General features: G+C 37.5%; 2 protein-coding genes across 2 annotated transcripts; one reads left to right on the top strand and one right to left on the bottom strand.

Annotated features, from left to right (window-relative positions):
* Nucleotides 1-4,543: 4,543 nt before the first annotated feature.
* rbis (ribosomal biogenesis factor) lies at nucleotides 4,544-6,781 on the bottom strand. Its single transcript, XM_008396537.1, has 4 exons — nucleotides 6,678-6,781; nucleotides 5,752-5,867; nucleotides 5,508-5,624; nucleotides 4,544-5,430 (listed from the first exon to the last, which is right to left on the bottom strand). The coding sequence occupies exons 2-4, from the start codon at nucleotides 5,860-5,862 to the stop codon at nucleotides 5,362-5,364; spliced, it is 297 nt and encodes a 98-aa protein (XP_008394759.1). The 5' UTR covers nucleotides 5,863-5,867; nucleotides 6,678-6,781; the 3' UTR covers nucleotides 4,544-5,361.
* A 1,353-nt stretch (nucleotides 6,782-8,134) lies between these two features.
* On the top strand, nucleotides 8,135-14,094 carry LOC103456787 (carbonic anhydrase 1-like). Its single transcript, XM_008396536.2, has 7 exons — nucleotides 8,135-8,448; nucleotides 8,705-8,902; nucleotides 10,361-10,479; nucleotides 11,697-11,789; nucleotides 11,877-11,939; nucleotides 12,025-12,180; nucleotides 13,668-14,094. Exons 1-7 carry the CDS (start codon nucleotides 8,415-8,417, stop codon nucleotides 13,785-13,787), a joined length of 783 nt encoding a protein of 260 aa, XP_008394758.2. The 5' UTR covers nucleotides 8,135-8,414; the 3' UTR covers nucleotides 13,788-14,094.
* Nucleotides 14,095-18,101: the final 4,007 nt, after the last annotated feature.

Genomic DNA, 18,101 nt, shown 5'->3' with positions numbered 1-18,101 from the left:
GTGCCATTAAATGTGCAAAGCACCTACTATACTCTAATTTCACTGTTTTCAACGATAACTGTATTGTATGATAAACAGCTTGCCATATTCACTCAAACGTTTTTGTCCTGTGCCACACCAAGTAGTGATAGCAACAACGTACTTTCATTAGCATTAGCATTAGCAACACAGACATGAGCTAGCATGCTTACTTTAGCCTAGAAACAGAAGCTATTCATAAGACTTTTTTGTTTTAATTTCTTGTTGTTTACAGTTTCAGTTTTGCTTTTTCTTATCTGTTTTTGCTAGCTTAGCTTCTTCTCGTTGACATGAGGGAAATTAACCTGCTTCAGTCTTTTCTGCACATTTTACTCATATATAAGTACACAAAATTAAAAACACAATAATTTATGTGAGTTTATTGGTTTGGAAATAGTCTAACCCAATTTAAAACATCATTTGAAAAATATATCTGTAATTTAATTTAGTTTCATAAAGTGGAATGAGAAGAAATTACGATGTGGATGTTTGACAATAAAGCTTGCATGAGTTGTGACAACCTCTGCATCTGAAATGACTCTGGAAAAGCAAATCTGAACAACAGCCAACACCCATATACGTGCTCCGTGTGCCTCTACCCTGCACAAACACACCCATCGATTCCCAATTCTCTCACATGGAGGAGTGCAGATGCTGTAACCTTTTGCTGTTGGTCCCATCAGAGTGAAAAACAGAGCTGAGTGGAGGGAACGTCACGCTACAAATGGGCCTTTGGTTTCTCATTGGGATTCAGGGAGCCAAACCCTTGTTTCTTTCTCGATCTGTGAGCCCAAAACAAACGCAAAGACCCGCTTCTCTGCACCTCTCTCTGCATATTGATGGCGTTATCCACAGTGCCATCTTGTGGATATTTCAAACTCTCTCTGTCTAAATTGCTTTTATTTTGGTCATTTTGGTCACACTGCATCTTCTAAGACATTCCTCCTAATTTCACTGCTTTCAACGATAACTGTATTGTATGATATTCCTCTAATATCAAGAAGGAACATTCTAGGAATGAGATTTAAAAAATCTCATTCCTAGAATGTTCCTTCTATTCCTTCTAAAACATCATATGAATTAGGAGACAGCCGTAGATTTTAGTATTTTTGGAGCAACACTCTTTGGTATGACAAACACACCCTCACTGTCCTTCCCACAGATCTACACACACACACACACACACACACACACACACCCAACTAGCTCATGTAGATTAAAAACCCAATCCAATCCAATGTGTGCGTGCTCTGGCATGAAACCTGCTTCCCTGGGGTGTGAAAGTGGTGCAAACCCTCCGCCTATGTTCTGATGCTGCCATCTGGATCACAGTGGGAGGCACCGGCTTTAAAAAAAAAACCCAGCTCCGGTAGAGTCTTCTCATGCCCCTTTTATCCAGAAGGGATCAAGGCGAAGGATCTCAGCCAAATCATGTCCTGTTAATTAAGATTTGTAAATTTGTTTTTTACAACACTCAGCACTGCTACATCCACTTTTCATTTAATATTCAGACACGTCTGTAACCCTTCTCTGTTTATCTCTGGTTCGGTAGGTTGACTTCACAACGCTCTCAGGTTCACTGAATTTATTCTATCAAGACAGAAAATCAAGTTTTTGGTTAACATCGGTTCAGCAGTTTCTGTCCCTATACATTATAATAAAAAGATAAAATACAATAAATAACCCTAAACAAACTACAGAGCACTGGTTCCCAATGAACAGCTGACAGCAGTTAGCAGCAACTTGTAAAATTAAACACTGCAACAACAATGATAAAAGTTAAAAGCATACACAAAGCCTGGCAGAAGTACATATGAAACCCTGTATTTAGTTAAAGTTATCCTAAATGTATATTAAAATATAATACTTGTAAAGAAAACACAGAGTCGATACCACAGTTACTGGTGGCAACAGAGAAAGGGGGCGGCGCTGTCAGTTACTGGTTGCTATGGTAACCACCAACCGTCAAGAGCAATACGGCCATATTGCCTAAAAGGAGAAAATAACTTTTTGGCTAAACAAAATTACTTTGAAGTATGAATAAGCCAGTTTTGACAAACTTCGCCTCTACAATATGGTTAAAATAAAACCTTGTTACACATCTCTAGTTTTATATGAAAATGTACATTTATTTATTATTTTTAAAGGGATCAATGATATTTGGCAGACTCAACTCTGCAGTTGTAACTGTAATTATGTCATCTTACTTAAGTAATTTAGCATTGTTTATCAAATGTTTATCTTCCTGAAAAGTAAAAAAAAACGTATTGTCACTTTAAGTCAAATCACTTGTTTCATTGGCAGATTATTTCACTTATAACAAAAAGTTTCTGGATGAATTTTTGACACATAAATGTCTAATATTTGCACATGAGGGCAAGAAAATGCTTAATAGAGCAGTGCTGTTATCGATACTGAGGAATTATTGACTTGAAGCATTCTCATATCTTGCAGAAAAGTTGCTTGTAAGTTAGTTGTGTCTTATTTCAAGTTATTTGCACAAAATATTTGGTTAAAAATTGCTTGGTAAGATTTCTGCTTTTGCAGTGCAGAAATCCCCTTTTTACTAATATTTGTCATTTATCAAGTGAAAAGGCAGCTAATAAGAAGCCGATATATTTTTTAGCCAATGTACCATGAATTATTTTCAGAAAAGATGTTGTTAAAAACAAAACTCAGTTGAATTAACAGAATAAAAAGTTGCAGATTCACAAGAAATACAATAAATTTCCAACCAATATAAACCAAGATGGATTACCATCAGTCCAAATCAGTGATGAGGTCATGATGTACCGCTTAACTCATCAGAACTTCATTTTTCAAATCTCATCTGTAATGTTTTTCATTTCATCACAGTCCTGTATGGGTTTGCCGTAGACCCCATGCTTATTCCAAATGTATCGACCAGCTGGACTCTGTCAGAGGTCGCCATGGAGACGAGCAATCGGGAGGGCGATGGAGCACCGGTGACCTCAGATGTCAGCTTACTCCAGAAGTATGCAGCAGCAGAATACTGATAACGGCTGAGCGGCTCCATGGCGGAGCCAAAAAAATCTATACTCCACCTTCAGGTGCCCTCAAGATGGAAATGACAGCTTGAAGTCCGGGAATGTTTGATACCTGCAAAGGAGGGCAAGGAAATGCTTACTAGAACAATGCAGTTCAGAAATAAAACATTAAAATACATAAACATTCTAAAATGGCATTCTTTTTTCTTTTTGTTATATGTCAACTAATAACTTCAGTTTGTTTATTTCCAACCTGAAGTAGAACAATGTGTTAAAACTGAAGGTTTTCAATTCAATTTTTGTTTGCTAAACAAATCTATAGTTTGACAGAGAACAAAATTAAAATTATATTTAGCCTCTCAGGTGTAATTCTCTGTGGAAGCCACTCTACACTGCAAAAACACAAAATAATACGTAATTTTGTTTAGTTTCTACTGGAAATATCTTAGCACATTTGAAATAAGAGAAAACAAGATTACAAGTCATTTCTCAGAAAGATTTATTAGCTAATTTAAGTCAATAATTCCTTAGTATTGATGAAGAAGTACTAGTTCCACTTATGACAATCTTTTTTTTCATATATTCCAATGGAACTAGTAATTTTCCATCAATATTAAGGAATTATTAACTTAAAACATGCTCCTCTATCGTTCTGAAATGTTTCTTATAAATTACTTTTGTCTTATTTAAAGTGTACTAAAGATACTTTCTCTAGAAACTAGACAAAAGTACTTTGTAAGATTTTGTGTTTTTGCAGTGTATAGATGAGCATTTGTAACCATTCTGTATGAGAACATCACTTTTCAAGTCTACAGTTTTATAGTGGAGGAAACTAAAACTGTGAACAGGCTTCCTTCTCTGGGTTTGTTTGGCAAGAGGTCACGAATGTTGGGTTGACCCATCAACAATGGGAGCAGGAATCAACTGAGATTTACAAAAAGTCACAACAAAACATGTTAAATAATAAAAGAGGGAAGTGCAGCTGCTCCCAGGATGAATGAACTCTTTCTTTGCTTTTGTGGCCTCTCTGTCCAATTTGAACTTTTATTGTTTTATTATTGTTACAAGGCCATGGCCACATATTTTTGTTTTTGGCTTTTATTTGTTTTATCTTTTTATCTACATCGATCAATCAATCAAATTATATTTGTATAGCACATTTCAGCAGCAAGGCATTTCAAAGTGCTTTACATTATTAAAATAAAAACAACATGTGACATTGAATAAACAGTGAGAAAAAGAAACAGTGAGAAAGAGAAATAAAAAGAAATTAAAAAGTAAAAATGAAACATGTGACATTGAAAGAGTTTAAAAAAAAAAAGATAAAAACATTATTCGCATAAATGTACCTTATGGGGTCTCCTCGACAATAAGAGGCTCTAGCCTTTCCTTCTTTAGCACTTTAGTCAAACCGCCATTTGACAAGGACTCTAACCTTTAAAACATAATAAAATTTTAACCAGTTTGTAAGCCTACCCACCAGCACAGGAAAATGGCAAAAAACGAACAAATGAAAATAGAACATTATGTATTTTTTTTATTTTTTATTTACATAAAGGCAAAGCATAATATCACTCAACGTTGAAGCATGTTTATACCACACAAACCAGATGTAAATATAGGTATTTAAATGCAAAGTGGCTAAACTGAAAGTTATGCGTAACTCTGGCCGCTAGATGGCGAAAGAGCGACGGAAATATGAAATTGCATTGAAAGGCGTTAGTGGGAAAATTTGAGCAGTTTGGCTGCGTGGTGGTTGAGACAAACCGGCAGGAGATTTTCTTGGTGGAAAACAATTTCAGTGACTTAAGAAAAACTCTGTTGTATAAATTTAAATTGATTCTGAATTTTAATTCTAATTAATGCATACAACTTGAAACATTAATGCAAACTTCAGTTAAATGTGTTTGATTCGTGCTCTGGTTTGACAAAAACAAAAACAGTTACTGCAGCACCACATAGGAAGTGGTGTTTGATTCAAAGACATCACTCGTTTCCTTTAAATTTCCTTTTTTGTTTTATTAATCTCTGCAGAAAAATTAATCAAGAATAAAAACAGAAGATTCATTGTTGACAGTCTCATTTTTTGCTACCTATATACAAAGTTCTTCAGTTGCAGCGAAGGATTAAACGACATGCTGGTTGCTGGAGGAAAATCTGCATTCCTCTTTTTAATGTAATTTTCTTGAGCTCGTCTAATAAATTGTGACTTTATTATCAAATGAAGGTATTAACAATCTGAGATTGATTATAGATTGCATGAAAAAAAAAATTCCTCTTTTTGACATTTAATGTCCATCAGAAAAAATCTGAATCAGTCATCAGGATCGATCCATTAAAGCTGAGAGAAAAGCTGAGCAGCGTTGTCAACATTTACTGGTTCCTTTGGTGGTTCTTTTGGACCCTAAAAAAAGCCCAAACATATGTGTTATCATCTGTGCCATAAAAGTATCTAAAGCAATAAACAGTTTCGTCCTCTACCTGTGTTTTTTTCTTTGTTTGCGGCGCAACACCTTTGGAAATGCTCTTCACATCCCTCTGCACCTCCGTAAATATCTGGTTTAGGTTTTCCACCTTCTCATTTTTCATTGCATTGATCTGTCCAAACACAACACACACCGAAGCAGCAGGTGTAAACGCTACACTGAATTGGATATATATAAGATATATGGAGGGGATGGATAATACATGTGCATAATTTAAGGCGGGAAAGGTGAAATCTCACATTTTTTAGAGATGTTGTGACAGGTTTTGCTTTGTTCTTCATCTTCAGATGCCTGTTTGCTACTTGGAAAACACTCTTCTGCTTCTTTCCTTTCTGTTTATTCTTCGCCATGTTACCTGAAGGAAATGGAAAAACAGCAGCAGAGAAATATTTAAGAAAAAGACTATTTCAGAACAAAACTAGTCTCAGTGTAGATAACACTGTCTTTTCAGCATCCTAAAACTGTCTTCTCACATTCTTATATTGTTCATACTTGCATATAATTGTTTAAAATATTAAAATAGCACATTCAGGTAGACATTACATTATTTATTTTATTGTTAATTAACCTATCAGAAGCTTCTAACACTTTGACATCATCATCCAGGATTTTCCCAAGCTTATTGGAGGCACAGCAGTCTTAGTGTATGCAAACTTCTGACTTAAAAGAAAGTAATAATTATCTCTCTTATTCTGGTAGTTAGACTGTATTTACGAACCCAAATGAAAAAAAAGCAGCTGTCTTTATTTTACAGATTTATTTCCTGAAATACAGTAAATCTGTATAACAATCATTTTATATTCTAAATGTTGGAAGCGTTTATTTAAACAAAACGCTGTGAAATACTAAGGTACTGTGTTTTTAAAACTTGTTTTTGTAGTTGCATTAAACTACTAAAACAGGTCAGCTCACGTTCTATTAGGTGTTTATGTTCTCTAATATTGTTTTAATAGTTGATAAACGCGCTTCTAAAACAATCAACCTTTCATACAATGTGCTCTTTAATATCGAACTCGTTATTGTCAGCTGTTCACTTTCCACGTTGTAAACAAATGCGTAGTCACAACGTACATTTTAGCCAAACATGCTAGCAGCCATAGAGAAGCTAAGTCGGAGCCATTAATCGAAATCAGAAAATAGAAGCACTAAATAAAAGTTTACATACCTTTTTCATATGAGGAGCAATGTTTGTGAATTCATGTGCTACAAGCGTGCCCTACCGGTTACGTCACTTGCGTGCGACGACGCGATAAAATGACTGGTATTGTGAAACCCGTCAATGAGGACGCCATCTTCGTCAGGTGGGTTTAAAGGAAGCTTTAATCTGACTATATATTATATTATCCATCCATCCATTTTCTTTCACCCTTGTCCCTCAGTGAGGTCGGGAGGGTTGCTGGTGCCGATCTCCAGCTAACGTTCCGGGCGAGAGGCGGGGTCACCCTGGACAGGTCGCCAGTCTGTCGCAGGGCAACACAGAGACACACAGGACAAACAACCATGCACACACACTCTCACACCTAGGGACAATGTAGAGAGGCCAATTAACCTGACAGTCATGTTTTTGGACTGTGGGAGGAAACCGGAGTACCCGGAGAAAACCCACGCATGCACAGTTAGAACATGCAAACTCCATGCAGAAAGACCGGGGCCGGGAATCGAACCCAGAACCTTCTTGCTGCAAGGCAACAGCTCTACCAACTGCGCCACTGTACATATTATATTATATTATATTATATTATATTATATTATATTATATTATATTATATTATATTATATTATATTATATTATATTATATTATAATTATATAAGTGTAAAACATGATTAGCTTGTAAAACAGTAATGCAAACTTTGAATATCTCACAACTCTGTTTCCTAAGTTTGGTCAAATAATCTGGTGACTGTATGTACAAATCTATCCAAAAAGACTTACAGCAGTTAAATAAAAAGGTAGTTTATTCACTGAATGCAAATCCACTCCATCGTTTTAAGATCGCTAATTGTAAAAACTATTAAAGCAATACTTTGTGTTGGTTTACCACATTAAAGCCCTATAAAATACATACAATTTTGTTGTTCTGGTGTACTAAAACTCCTGCAGTTCTGTTTAGCACCACCAGATGGTTCCATTACACAATTAATTACCCCTCCCCTCCAGCTTGCACGATCTTCACGCAGCACGGCGATGCAAACCTCATTATGTCATGCTGCACTGAGCAGTAGTTGCCACTGGGCTGCAAATAATAATTTACATGGTCTGTGGAAATTCCCAATGAGACTGAATAAATAATTACCTGAAATTATTTCATTGGGTTGTCATATTTAATGTGCACTCGGTGTTATAAATATATGGAGGTAAAAATGCACGTTTTCCGTTTTAATGCAATTTTGTTGAGCTCGTGTAATAAATTGTGACTTTATTATCAAATGAAGGTATTAACAATCTGATATTGATTATAGATTGCAACAACCAAAAAATAAGTTAAAAACAATCTTCTTCCTTTATAGCATAATTTTTCTTTTAGCTTGTGTGAAAATTACTGGTATAATTGAAGTCCGGTTTCACCTTGCGCCGCCACCCTGCACTGCGTCACATCATTGCGTAATACGCAGCAAAATCCGTTAGATGAAAACCGAAAGCGCATCAATCTGCATGTTTCTCCGACATGAATGAGGAATTTGGAGCCTTGGATTGATACGGAGCGTCGCTTCAGCGCGTCTGAACTCCTCCCGCGGTCACTATACGCGGGCATCATGTGGCCACCACCAGCCTGGCAGACGCGCCGCGCACAGGCTATATAAGCTCGGCAGCTGTCAGGTGGAGGACACTGGCAGCTCTGCACTGCATTGCTCTGTTCTGCGCTGGGAGATTACACAGCCTCTGCAGAAAACACATTAGCAATGTCTCACGCTTGGGGATACGGAGCGCATACCGGTGAGGCGCTGTTTGGATGGTGCAGTAATGAAATTAATATTAGAACCAGGCATAGGAACGAGAAGGGTGCTGAATAAATTCAAGCATAATGCGCATCCTCTGATCTCTGCAGAGATGTTTGTGTCATCAGAATATGACTAATGCGTTTTGGGGGATTTTACGCACAGATTCCTCCCCAAAATGCATTTTATACACACAAAGCTTAAAGAAATTAATCCGATTACATTTTTTTTTTTACTATGCACATGATATCCAGGACCCGAAAAATGGGCTGACAGCTTTCCAATCGCGAACGGACCCCGCCAGTCTCCCATCGACATCGTTCCGGGTGACGCTTCATACGACCCGGCGCTGAAGCCGCTCGTCCTGAAGTACGACCCGTCCACCTGCCTGGAGATCCTCAACAACGGCCATTCCTTCCAAGTGACCTTCCTAGACGACATCGACAGCTCAAGTTAGTGTCCACTTCTGAATACTGCGTGGATTCTTAAGGTCAATCCTGCACGTTCCAGCCTAATTCGTGTTAATTTGAGTCAACAAGATAATCTTAGGGGGCTTTTTACAAGACAAGTAGGTGCAATTTACATCCAGTTATATAGAAATATATCAAATGAATAGTTGTATAGATTATTGGCTGCAGATATGATTTTATTTTCCAGATCATGTAAGTGTAAGCAAACGGATTTATACAGATTTGTGCGTTGATTTCAGACTTTTATTCTGGCCTCTGGAAGGACTGAAGTGACAACAGTTTCAAACAAATTGTCTTTAATCAAACAATATTTTTAATACTACCTGGATTTCTTCATTTTTGTATAACTAATATGATAATTGTAATTTACAAACCAAACCAAAATTTATTCTGTAAATTAAAATAACATGCCAGATATTAAGGAAAACTAAAACAACTTCAGGTATGACATATAACTTTTCTTTCTCTATCTGTATACATATATAATTAGTATTTATATTTTATTTTCTATTTGTTGACTTTGTAGCTTCCTATTATCCTGTCCTCTAGATCTTCTCATAGAAATATGTGAACCAGAACTTTTACATTTGGAGTTACATGGTTAAGATCAAGAAGAAATGATTTAATAATTTTCAGGATTTCCACCAATTGTTGAACAGATTTTACTAACTATTTTACAATTCCTTAAATAGATTTTAATTTAAACTTTCTTGTTTCTATTGAATTGTAAATTAAAAGAAAAGCATGCCTGCAAAAGAAAGCCCCTGGAAACCGTTTCCCATGGCAACTTTTAAGCTGGCAGCGAGGTCAATTGTGAAAAAGTGAAGAAGAAAAAAACCAGTTGGGGGGTTGGTGGTTTTTCTGCAAAAAGAACACAAGATACGACTGCCTTGTTTTCTTGGTTTGCAATTTTTCTGAATTCATTTACACATATAGTTGAGATTAGAGTGTAATTTCTGTGTCGTTAACCTGGATTGCTCATCGTCTTCCTACTTCTTCTAAACGAAGCCTCCATTTGTCTGCAGGATGTGATTATGCATCATATGCATAACCACATGTGGAAAACATGAAACATGCCGACTGTCTCTGTTTGTTTAACTAAGAGTCACTACTGCTAAATCTTTTGAGTGTCTCAATTATTTCCACTGCTTTGTATTCAGCGAGTAAATAGATTACGCAACTTGGACTGTATTTTGGACATAAGCTTGCTGAGTTCTTACACAACAGGAACTGAGTCTGTTTCATCAAGAAGGAAGTTCAGATCTCGTCTTATTTATGTTGCTCTTCATAATCTTCGTTCAAGGATGTATTTCCTTTGCAGTGTGTTTGTGTTTCACCTACTAAAGTGCAACATTTAAACCCTCACTGTGGCTGACTCATGCTGAGTGTAGGCTGACTTGACTGAGGAGTGTTTCCTTTTTTTTTTTGTCCTCTCCGCAGCTCTGAAAGACGGACCCGTCTTATTTAACCACAGACTGAAACAGTTTCATTTTCACTGGGGGTCTTCAGACGACCACGGCTCTGAGCATACTGTGGCCGGGACCAAATACCCGGCTGAAGTAAGAATGCTGTTATTAAAATATGAGATTAAAATCTAAAGGGTGCCGTTCCAGATTCTGCCAGTTAAAGTAAACTTTACATCACGATAAAATGTAAATTTTAATCTCATCAAAAACACGCCTGGAGTGTTGCTTTGATTCGTTCATGCATGTTTGCGAAATCCTTTAAAGATGCAGTACGTAACTTTTATTTTAAAATATGTTTTTTACATATTTGTGAAAACTGTCACCATGTTCTGACAGCATAATGTGTGAAAATATGGAGCTCCCCCACTTCCATTCCCAACCAAAACCAACCAATCAGAGCCAGGAGGCGGGTCTTATCGCTGTCAATCTACCTCATGTACTCGCTTCTACATGTGCTAATGACGAAGAAACAACTTACTGTTTCAGGAAAGCATGTTAGCATTCACATCAAGCTATAGTAGAGAGCAGTGCCACACAAGACTGTGATTGATTGAGAGCGCTAAGGCCCGCCCCCTGGCTCTGATTGGTTGGCTGGTGGAAAGCAGATGAGTTAAAATTTTTCACAGATTATTTGTCTCATACCATAATGTCATGACATGTTGTCAGTTTTAACAAATATGTAAAAAAGACACGCTTTTCTTACATGTAAAAGTTCCATTCTGCACATTTAAGCTCCCACGGCAGCTGTGCAAAACGCCTGGGTGGACGTAGCTCCGCCCTCGAGGTGCAGCTCCTCCTCCGAACTGCAGTTTCCAAGCAACCAAGCTTCTGCCTCACGGAGCAGATCAATTTCCAGTGTAAATTATCATCAGTATCTGTAGAAATACTTCCCTGAAGGCAAATACTTCACCTTTTTGAGATAATAGATGCTTTTAAAGGTTAAGATATTATATTAAATTCATTTATGGACAAAAAATAATAATTTTCAGTAGTTTTACCACAATGACATTCACATCTGCACTATTCACTCTTTTAAAACATGTTGGTGTTATTTTATAAAATACTAACAGACCAAATTGATTCGTTAATTACAAAACAACCCAATAAAATCCAGTGAGAAATTGATCCAGTGTGGTCAGGAAAGGAGTATCCTCAGCATTTGGACAGGAAGTGTACGATTATTCCTCTATTTTCCAAGACAACTAATGAGATCAACTGTCATTTCCATAAAATCTGGGGCACCGAAACATCTTAAAAGTCATTATTTTGTGTTCTTAAATAAAAACATTATTGTGCTAATTTATTTCCAGCTCCATCTGGTGCACTGGAACACTAAATATGCAAGCTTTGGAGAAGCCGCCAGTCAACCTGACGGGCTTGCTGTAGTTGGAGTCTTCCTGAAGGTAAACATTACTGGTTGAAGTCATTCAGTGTGACCTCAACACCGCAGAAAAACTTACTGTGGTATTTTATTATTTCCTGTCTTTCAGATCGGTGAAGAAAACCCTAATCTCCAGAAACTTATTGACGAGTTTGACTCAATTAAGACCAAAGTGCGTAGCTACAGAACTACTCTAGTTCATCCATCTGAATTAACTTTATTAACTTTTTATTAACTTTTCTGTCACACACTTTCAGGACAGCCAATGTTCCTTAGCTGACTTCAACCCTGAGACGTTGCTGCCTGGTTGCCTGGACTACTGGACGTACGAGGGCTCTCTGACCACGCCCCCTCTGCTGGAAAGCGTCACTTGGATCGTCTGCAAAGAGCCAATCAGCGTCAGCTCTGTGCAGGTATTTCTAATTAAAGAGCCCGTTCTTCCACGGCTCTGTGAGCAAGGCTTCTTCTTTTTGCTACGACCTGAATCAAGGGCCTAATAGTTGGTGTTGCTGGCATTCCTGAAACCAGAAGAACAAACCTCTTGTAGAGGGGAGAAATGCAATACAACGTCCCCCATTTTAGTCTCAAATGAGAAAAAAATGACACTGCCGACCGAGAGAGAGAGTTCAAATGAGAGTTCACACAGACGTTACTGGCTTACCACAATGCGCGAGTGAATGTGTGGGGAGTCAGCAGGAAATATTCAACCCACACATGAAAGTCTGAAACTGAAGGGACTTTGATGTATTTAGAGCATGATTCTGCAGCTTTTACAGAAAATATAATTTGTGTCTGTCCAAAAACACCAAACGCAGCAGACGTTTGACTCTGCAGCTCCAGTCCCTTTAGCCATGTGAAAACTAACACTGCATGCACAAGCTGCATTTCCTGGTGCAGGATAACCTTTCGACTCAGTGCCCTTTCAGACTTGGCCTAACATTTACAAGCAAGTAAGTGATTACCCATCAATACTCTATCAGCTGATTACAAGGGATTGAAACTATCACCTAAATTATTCTGTCAAAGCTGTAGAACAAAAAAACAATAAACCTGCTATGTGCCCTCCCTCATGTAGCGGAAGCTTTGTGAAGGAGTGTGTAAATTATTAACTCATTATGCTGCGTTAATGGAAAATCCTTCAAATAGATAAACTGACGCAATCATGTTGGAACTGATTTGTTAGATTACAGCTGCTTTGCTGCAAAAATACTTAAATATTTTCAGAAAAGACAGTGGTGGGTCAGATTAAATTTTAAAAATCATCTTTTTTGATTACTTTGGAAAGCTAACTTATTGTTTTAATGTATTTTTTATTACAAAATCAATACAAAATGTAACATTTATATGCTAATTAGGGGTTTTTGGAAGCTGGGGAGCTAACAGCTAACCCAAATTTAGCAGATTAGCTGCTAGCTATTGTTTTAAAGTATTTTTGATTACAAAAATCAATGGAAAATGTAACATTTATATGTTAATGAGGGGCTTAGGAAGCCTATGTTGCCTGGTAAATAAATGTTACTTCTGTTTATTTTTATTTTTTGTTCCGTTTCATGAATAATTTAAAAGGTTTGACATTTATGTGCTCAAGATTTAAGAGAAACAAGAATAGCTTTCTTAAAACCGGAAATGTTCCAGAAAACTTATATGATTTCATTATTTTAAGCTTTTCCTTTTGCCCAAAAAACATTATTTAACTGCTGGAAATTACCTTTTTGGGGGTTTTTACTGCAGATTTGATGAGCTACCCGTCCTCTAATTTGGGAAAGTAGATTTGCAGCTGATTTAAATTATAGTAATCTGCTCCAGAGAACTGTATGCAGCGTCTCTGGGATTAAATCAGAGTTATAATAAATCACAGGTGGGCTGCTCTGACTGCTTTTCTTCTTCTCCTGTTTTACAGATGGCCAAGTTTCGCAGCCTCCTCTTCTCCGGAGAGGGCGAGGCTGAATGCTGCATGGTGGACAACTACCGCCCTCCGCAGCCACTCAAAGGTCGCACTGTCCGTGCTTCCTTCCAGTAGTTCCCATCCCCCTCTTCTGCCCCTTTTCCTCCCTTCCCCCTTTCAGAAATACCTTTCTTTGCTGCAAACCATAGGAAGAAGACATATCTCTCTCTGTCCAGCTCTAAACTTCAAACTCCTGTAAAACCGCTGCATTTATTTCTGGATCCAAGAAGCATGGCCTGTTAAAGTTTGTTTTTAAAGGGGCAGTATTATGTACTTTCAGGACACATAGTGCCATAAAATGCTGTCAAGAAAAGAAAATTGACTTTGCAATTTAACACCTTGGAATTGGGCCTCTGTCTCTTTAAGAAGCTCCTGCTCTTTTGGAAACTTCGCGTTCAGGAAGTCATCACAACAAAGTTTTTCCATTAAGCCTGCAGAGCAATGTTTTTACCAGCATTTCACTGAGAAATAGTTTGTATTATGAGCTCAGCAAACGCGCAGCTGCTAATTTCTGCTGACATTAGTCTCCACTCAGTTCCCCCAGGCGTTTCTGCACCCAAAATGGCTGCCTGAGGAGATAAAAATACTCCTCAGACACGCATGAAATAGTCAAACCAACACTCCAGTTATGTTTTTGATGAGGGATTAGCATTATAAATGATTTTTACACAATGCTGCCTCTTTAAAGTCAAACATGTCACGGTGGCTTAAATATTTCCACCAGAGTGGCACTCTGCAGAAACCACAGGCTGCACAGCTCCAGTTAGCGGGGGAGGATAACACCATATCACTATGTGTGAGTTACAAGGTGCCAAAAGTGGACACACAGACATGAGGACACTCCCGCTGCCAATCTAGCTGTAATCTCTGACTGCCTGCCGGCCTCTGCAACGCAGCAGCTTACCGAACCGCTGCAGTCGCTTCCACTGCAAGCGATTGACTTAGAAAATCCCCCTCTGGCTGACACACACACACACACACACGCACAAAACACACACACACACACACACACACGCATACGCGACGCGTGTAGACCCATGCAGACATGCAGCCTGAAGGCTTTGACCTCCTTATTGATTCAAATTGTACATAAGGGCTGACAGCTCCATGACAATAGCTTGTAACTGTTATTTTTACAGTTTATTTTCTTTATTTTTATGATGAATTGTCTTTTAAATCCTGACACCTCATGAAAATTAAGCCTTAAGTGATTCCTAAATAATGCATTGTGGCAAAAATCACCTTCTTTTTTTTGCTTAAATCCTGATAATTATAGCAGTGAAGAACAAATTGGCACAACGGTTGAGGACTAAAGTGGTATAGATGCACTGCAGCCTTGAGGCCATATAGCATAGCAGCTAGCAATGAAGAAACCGTCCTGGGAGGAAAACATGCCAAAACAGGATAACATCCTGCCAGCCTTGTGTCCTTTACAGGAGAATAAATGATTAACAAAATGCCCTTCAGGACGTCTGGGTGCAGCATTTGTTACTGCAGAAAGATTTTAATGAGATAAGTAATAGAAATGTGAATCAGTAATGCGGCTGTTCCATGTGTAATGTTATTTTTTGGGGGCTGTAGACATTTAATTGTTGAATAAATACATTTTATGATAAATATGCGTCCACTCTTTTTTGTGTCAGTGCTTGTTTTGTGCTTTGTTTTTTTAATAGTTTACAGTAATATATTAGTAAAATGTATTATTCTTCAAGGTTAAATCAAAATTCAGTTTTTGAACATTTTTATGCTTCCATTTGAGTTTCTACTGCTTTAAAAGCAAAATATCCTGTTGCTTTCTGTTTCTTGGAAAGTAAGCAGGAATGTAACGTAACAAGTCAGCAGTCACTGGCGGTTACCTAGCAACCTCAGTGAAGCCCATTCCGTTACCTAGCAACCAAAGTTGAACTCCATCAAGTTTGCACAGCTGGTTTTACCACTGTGTACGCTGTACAATAGCTGCTGGAAAAGACAATTTTTTTGTTCTTACCATTCAGAAACCACTTGCTACATTTGTGTTAGTTGTTAATAAGGATTCAGCCAATAATTTGGTAGCAAAAACTACTTTGAGACCATCATTATTATCTTCTATTTACTGCAATGAGTGTGGCCTCTAACGCTTTTGTGATATTGACACCACGATCACCTTAATACACAATTCGCTTTGCAGCCAGATGGAAAAAATGCAACACAGACACAATAACTCTGGTCATTACAACCAAAATGTTTCTCATTTCATTGATTTTTTTTGTGTCTCATTAATTGAATTACTGCCCCCGAGTTTATTAATTAGTGATATCTGGTCTAAAAAGTGAATATTTTGTCCATTAAACTGGTCTGACATTGATCAGACATTGACTTGTCTGCGATAGTTATGGGTTTTTGCTGGTTTTTGGTGACATCTCTGTGTCAGATCACTGCAGATACTAATCAGCAGTTACACTTCACATTCTGTGGAAATTTGAGCAAACGACTTCACTTCTCTGTCCTTTTATGGCACTTTTTGTGTCTTTTTACAGAAAAAGTTGGCCTTACTTGACCGAGTTCAAAACAGAGCTGCACTGTGACACAAATAAAACGTGTGTCATCCTGAAAGATCAATATAAATAACTACCATCGAGTGGTGGAGCCTCAATCTCATTAACACAGTCGAGTCGATACAAAGCTCCATAAAAACAAAAGAAGAGAGGAAAGTTTGCTCAGGGCCAGATGCCATTAGTAGTGGTTCAATAAATGCTAAAAAAGAGATGAGTCATTCAGCGACTGATACCTTACTAACTTTTAACAAAAACCAGTTAAACCAGAGACTGGTTTCAGTCAGGATATCTGGCTCGAAATGTGTTTGATAGGTTTTTTTTTTTCCTGGAACTGTGCTCTGTTTTGTTTTTAATGCTTTACGTTAGAGGTAATGTCTGGAATGCGTTCACATTTTGTCACGCTACACCAACTAAACGTACGACTCTGGAAAAAACATTGAAACCCTGATGGTTATTCCACCAAATACTGACTTCTGAACTCTTCCTGAGTTAAAACATCAGTATTGTCGTTTCTAAATAAATATAAACTTGTTTTCTTTGCATTATTTGAGGTCTGAAAGCGTTGCATCTCTTTCGTTATTTTGACCATTTCTCATTTTCTACAAATAACGGAGACATGTTGTGAGTTGTTCATAGAATAGAAGAACAATGTTCAAACATAAACCTATAAAAAATAGAATCGGAGAAACTGATCATTTCAAGTGGTCCCTTAATTGTTTCCAGAGCTGTATTTAATTGGTATTTTGGGCGATAGACCAACAGGAACTGGTGTGTAATTCTGAAAAGGAAGGAAAAGTTATTCGATTTTTAACGTGTTTTATAATTACAATTCTGAAAAACCAAAGTCAACACATTGTACAGATATCTTTTTGCAAATATGGTTGGTCTTAGTTTGACTGAAGTGAACTCTAGTGTGGTTCAAATGTACATGTGAACGCCAGGCGGACTGGAGATGGTTCCAAAAGCAGGAAGTGGACTACAACGCAGGGCATTCTGGGTAAATACAACCAAAACAAACTGGCGCTAGCAGGAGAAAAGGCTCTTGGTCTTTTAGTGAGGAGAAAAGAGAAATCCTACAATTCCTAAAGAAAATTTCTGAAGAAGGAAGTTGCGCTCTTTTTTTTTGTCTTGTTTCCTTCAGTGGTTCTTGGTGCAGCGCCCACTATAGGCGATGGAGTGAACAGGTTTCTCAGTTAGTTTGGTAACAAATGTTGCAACTTTGGTTCCCAATCGGATCAAACCTACTGTACTGCCAGGTGTGAAAACACTCTTAAGCATTAATTTCTCTTCTTGGCATCAATTCCCAGTGTTATTTAGGATTAAACTTTGACTAGGACATTCTAACACATGAGCATGCATGTATCTTAACCATTAGATTGAAGCATTGGCTGTAGTTTTGGGGTCATTGTCCTGATGGATAAGGACATCAGGACAATTCAATATAAAATTAATTTGTTTTTCTGGTTTATTTTTAGTTTGTTAGTTAAACTTATCTGTATTTTACATTGTGTTGACTAGAATGGGTGAAGTGAGGCGTCCAAACTGTTAAATCCTCCAAAATAAATGTGGCATTAAACAGAATATGGCTACCTTGCTTTACTTTTTTAAACATGACCACAAGTATGAGTATTAGCTTTGTGTTTTGTATGAATATTTCTTCACTCATATTCAATAAGCCTCTTCCATAATCTTGCTAAAATGTCTCTGCTGATCCAACATCTTACTTAAAATATCTAAAATCATCCCAGTATCATTTAGGAGAACACCAGAAAATCCTGCAAAGTATGTGCATAAAGCATAGCATTGGTTGGTCGGTCGGTCGGTTGGTCGGTTTAGTTTTTTATTTATATTTTTG

The sequence above is a fragment of the Poecilia reticulata genome, linkage group LG20, assembly GCF_000633615.1.
Source record: "Poecilia reticulata strain Guanapo linkage group LG20, Guppy_female_1.0+MT, whole genome shotgun sequence".
Taxonomy (NCBI): Eukaryota; Metazoa; Chordata; class Actinopteri; order Cyprinodontiformes; family Poeciliidae; genus Poecilia; species Poecilia reticulata.
The sequence above is the reverse complement of the archived record's forward strand: the minus strand, read 5'-3'. Positions and strand labels throughout refer to the sequence as shown.

What these genes read in the sequence shown, in the direction of transcription:
- rbis (XM_008396537.1), bottom strand. Translation starts at nt 5,862, where the DNA reads ATGGCGAAGAATAAACAGAAAGGAAAGAAGCAGAAGAGTGTTTTCCAA. An exon ending in TCACAACATCTCTAAAAAAT is followed by an intron (nt 5,625 to 5,751) that starts GTGAGATTTCAC and finishes GTGTTTGGACAG; the next exon opens with ATCAATGCAATGAAAAATGA. An exon ending in AAACAAAGAAAAAAACACAG is followed by an intron (nt 5,431 to 5,507) that starts GTAGAGGACGAA and finishes GGCTTTTTTTAG; the next exon opens with GGTCCAAAAGAACCACCAAA.
- LOC103456787 (XM_008396536.2), top strand. Translation starts at nt 8,415, where the DNA reads ATGTCTCACGCTTGGGGATACGGAGCGCATACCG. An exon ending in AGACGACATCGACAGCTCAA is followed by an intron (nt 8,903 to 10,360) that starts GTTAGTGTCCAC and finishes TCCTCTCCGCAG; the next exon opens with CTCTGAAAGACGGACCCGTC. An exon ending in GGACCAAATACCCGGCTGAA is followed by an intron (nt 10,480 to 11,696) that starts GTAAGAATGCTG and finishes ATTTATTTCCAG; the next exon opens with CTCCATCTGGTGCACTGGAA.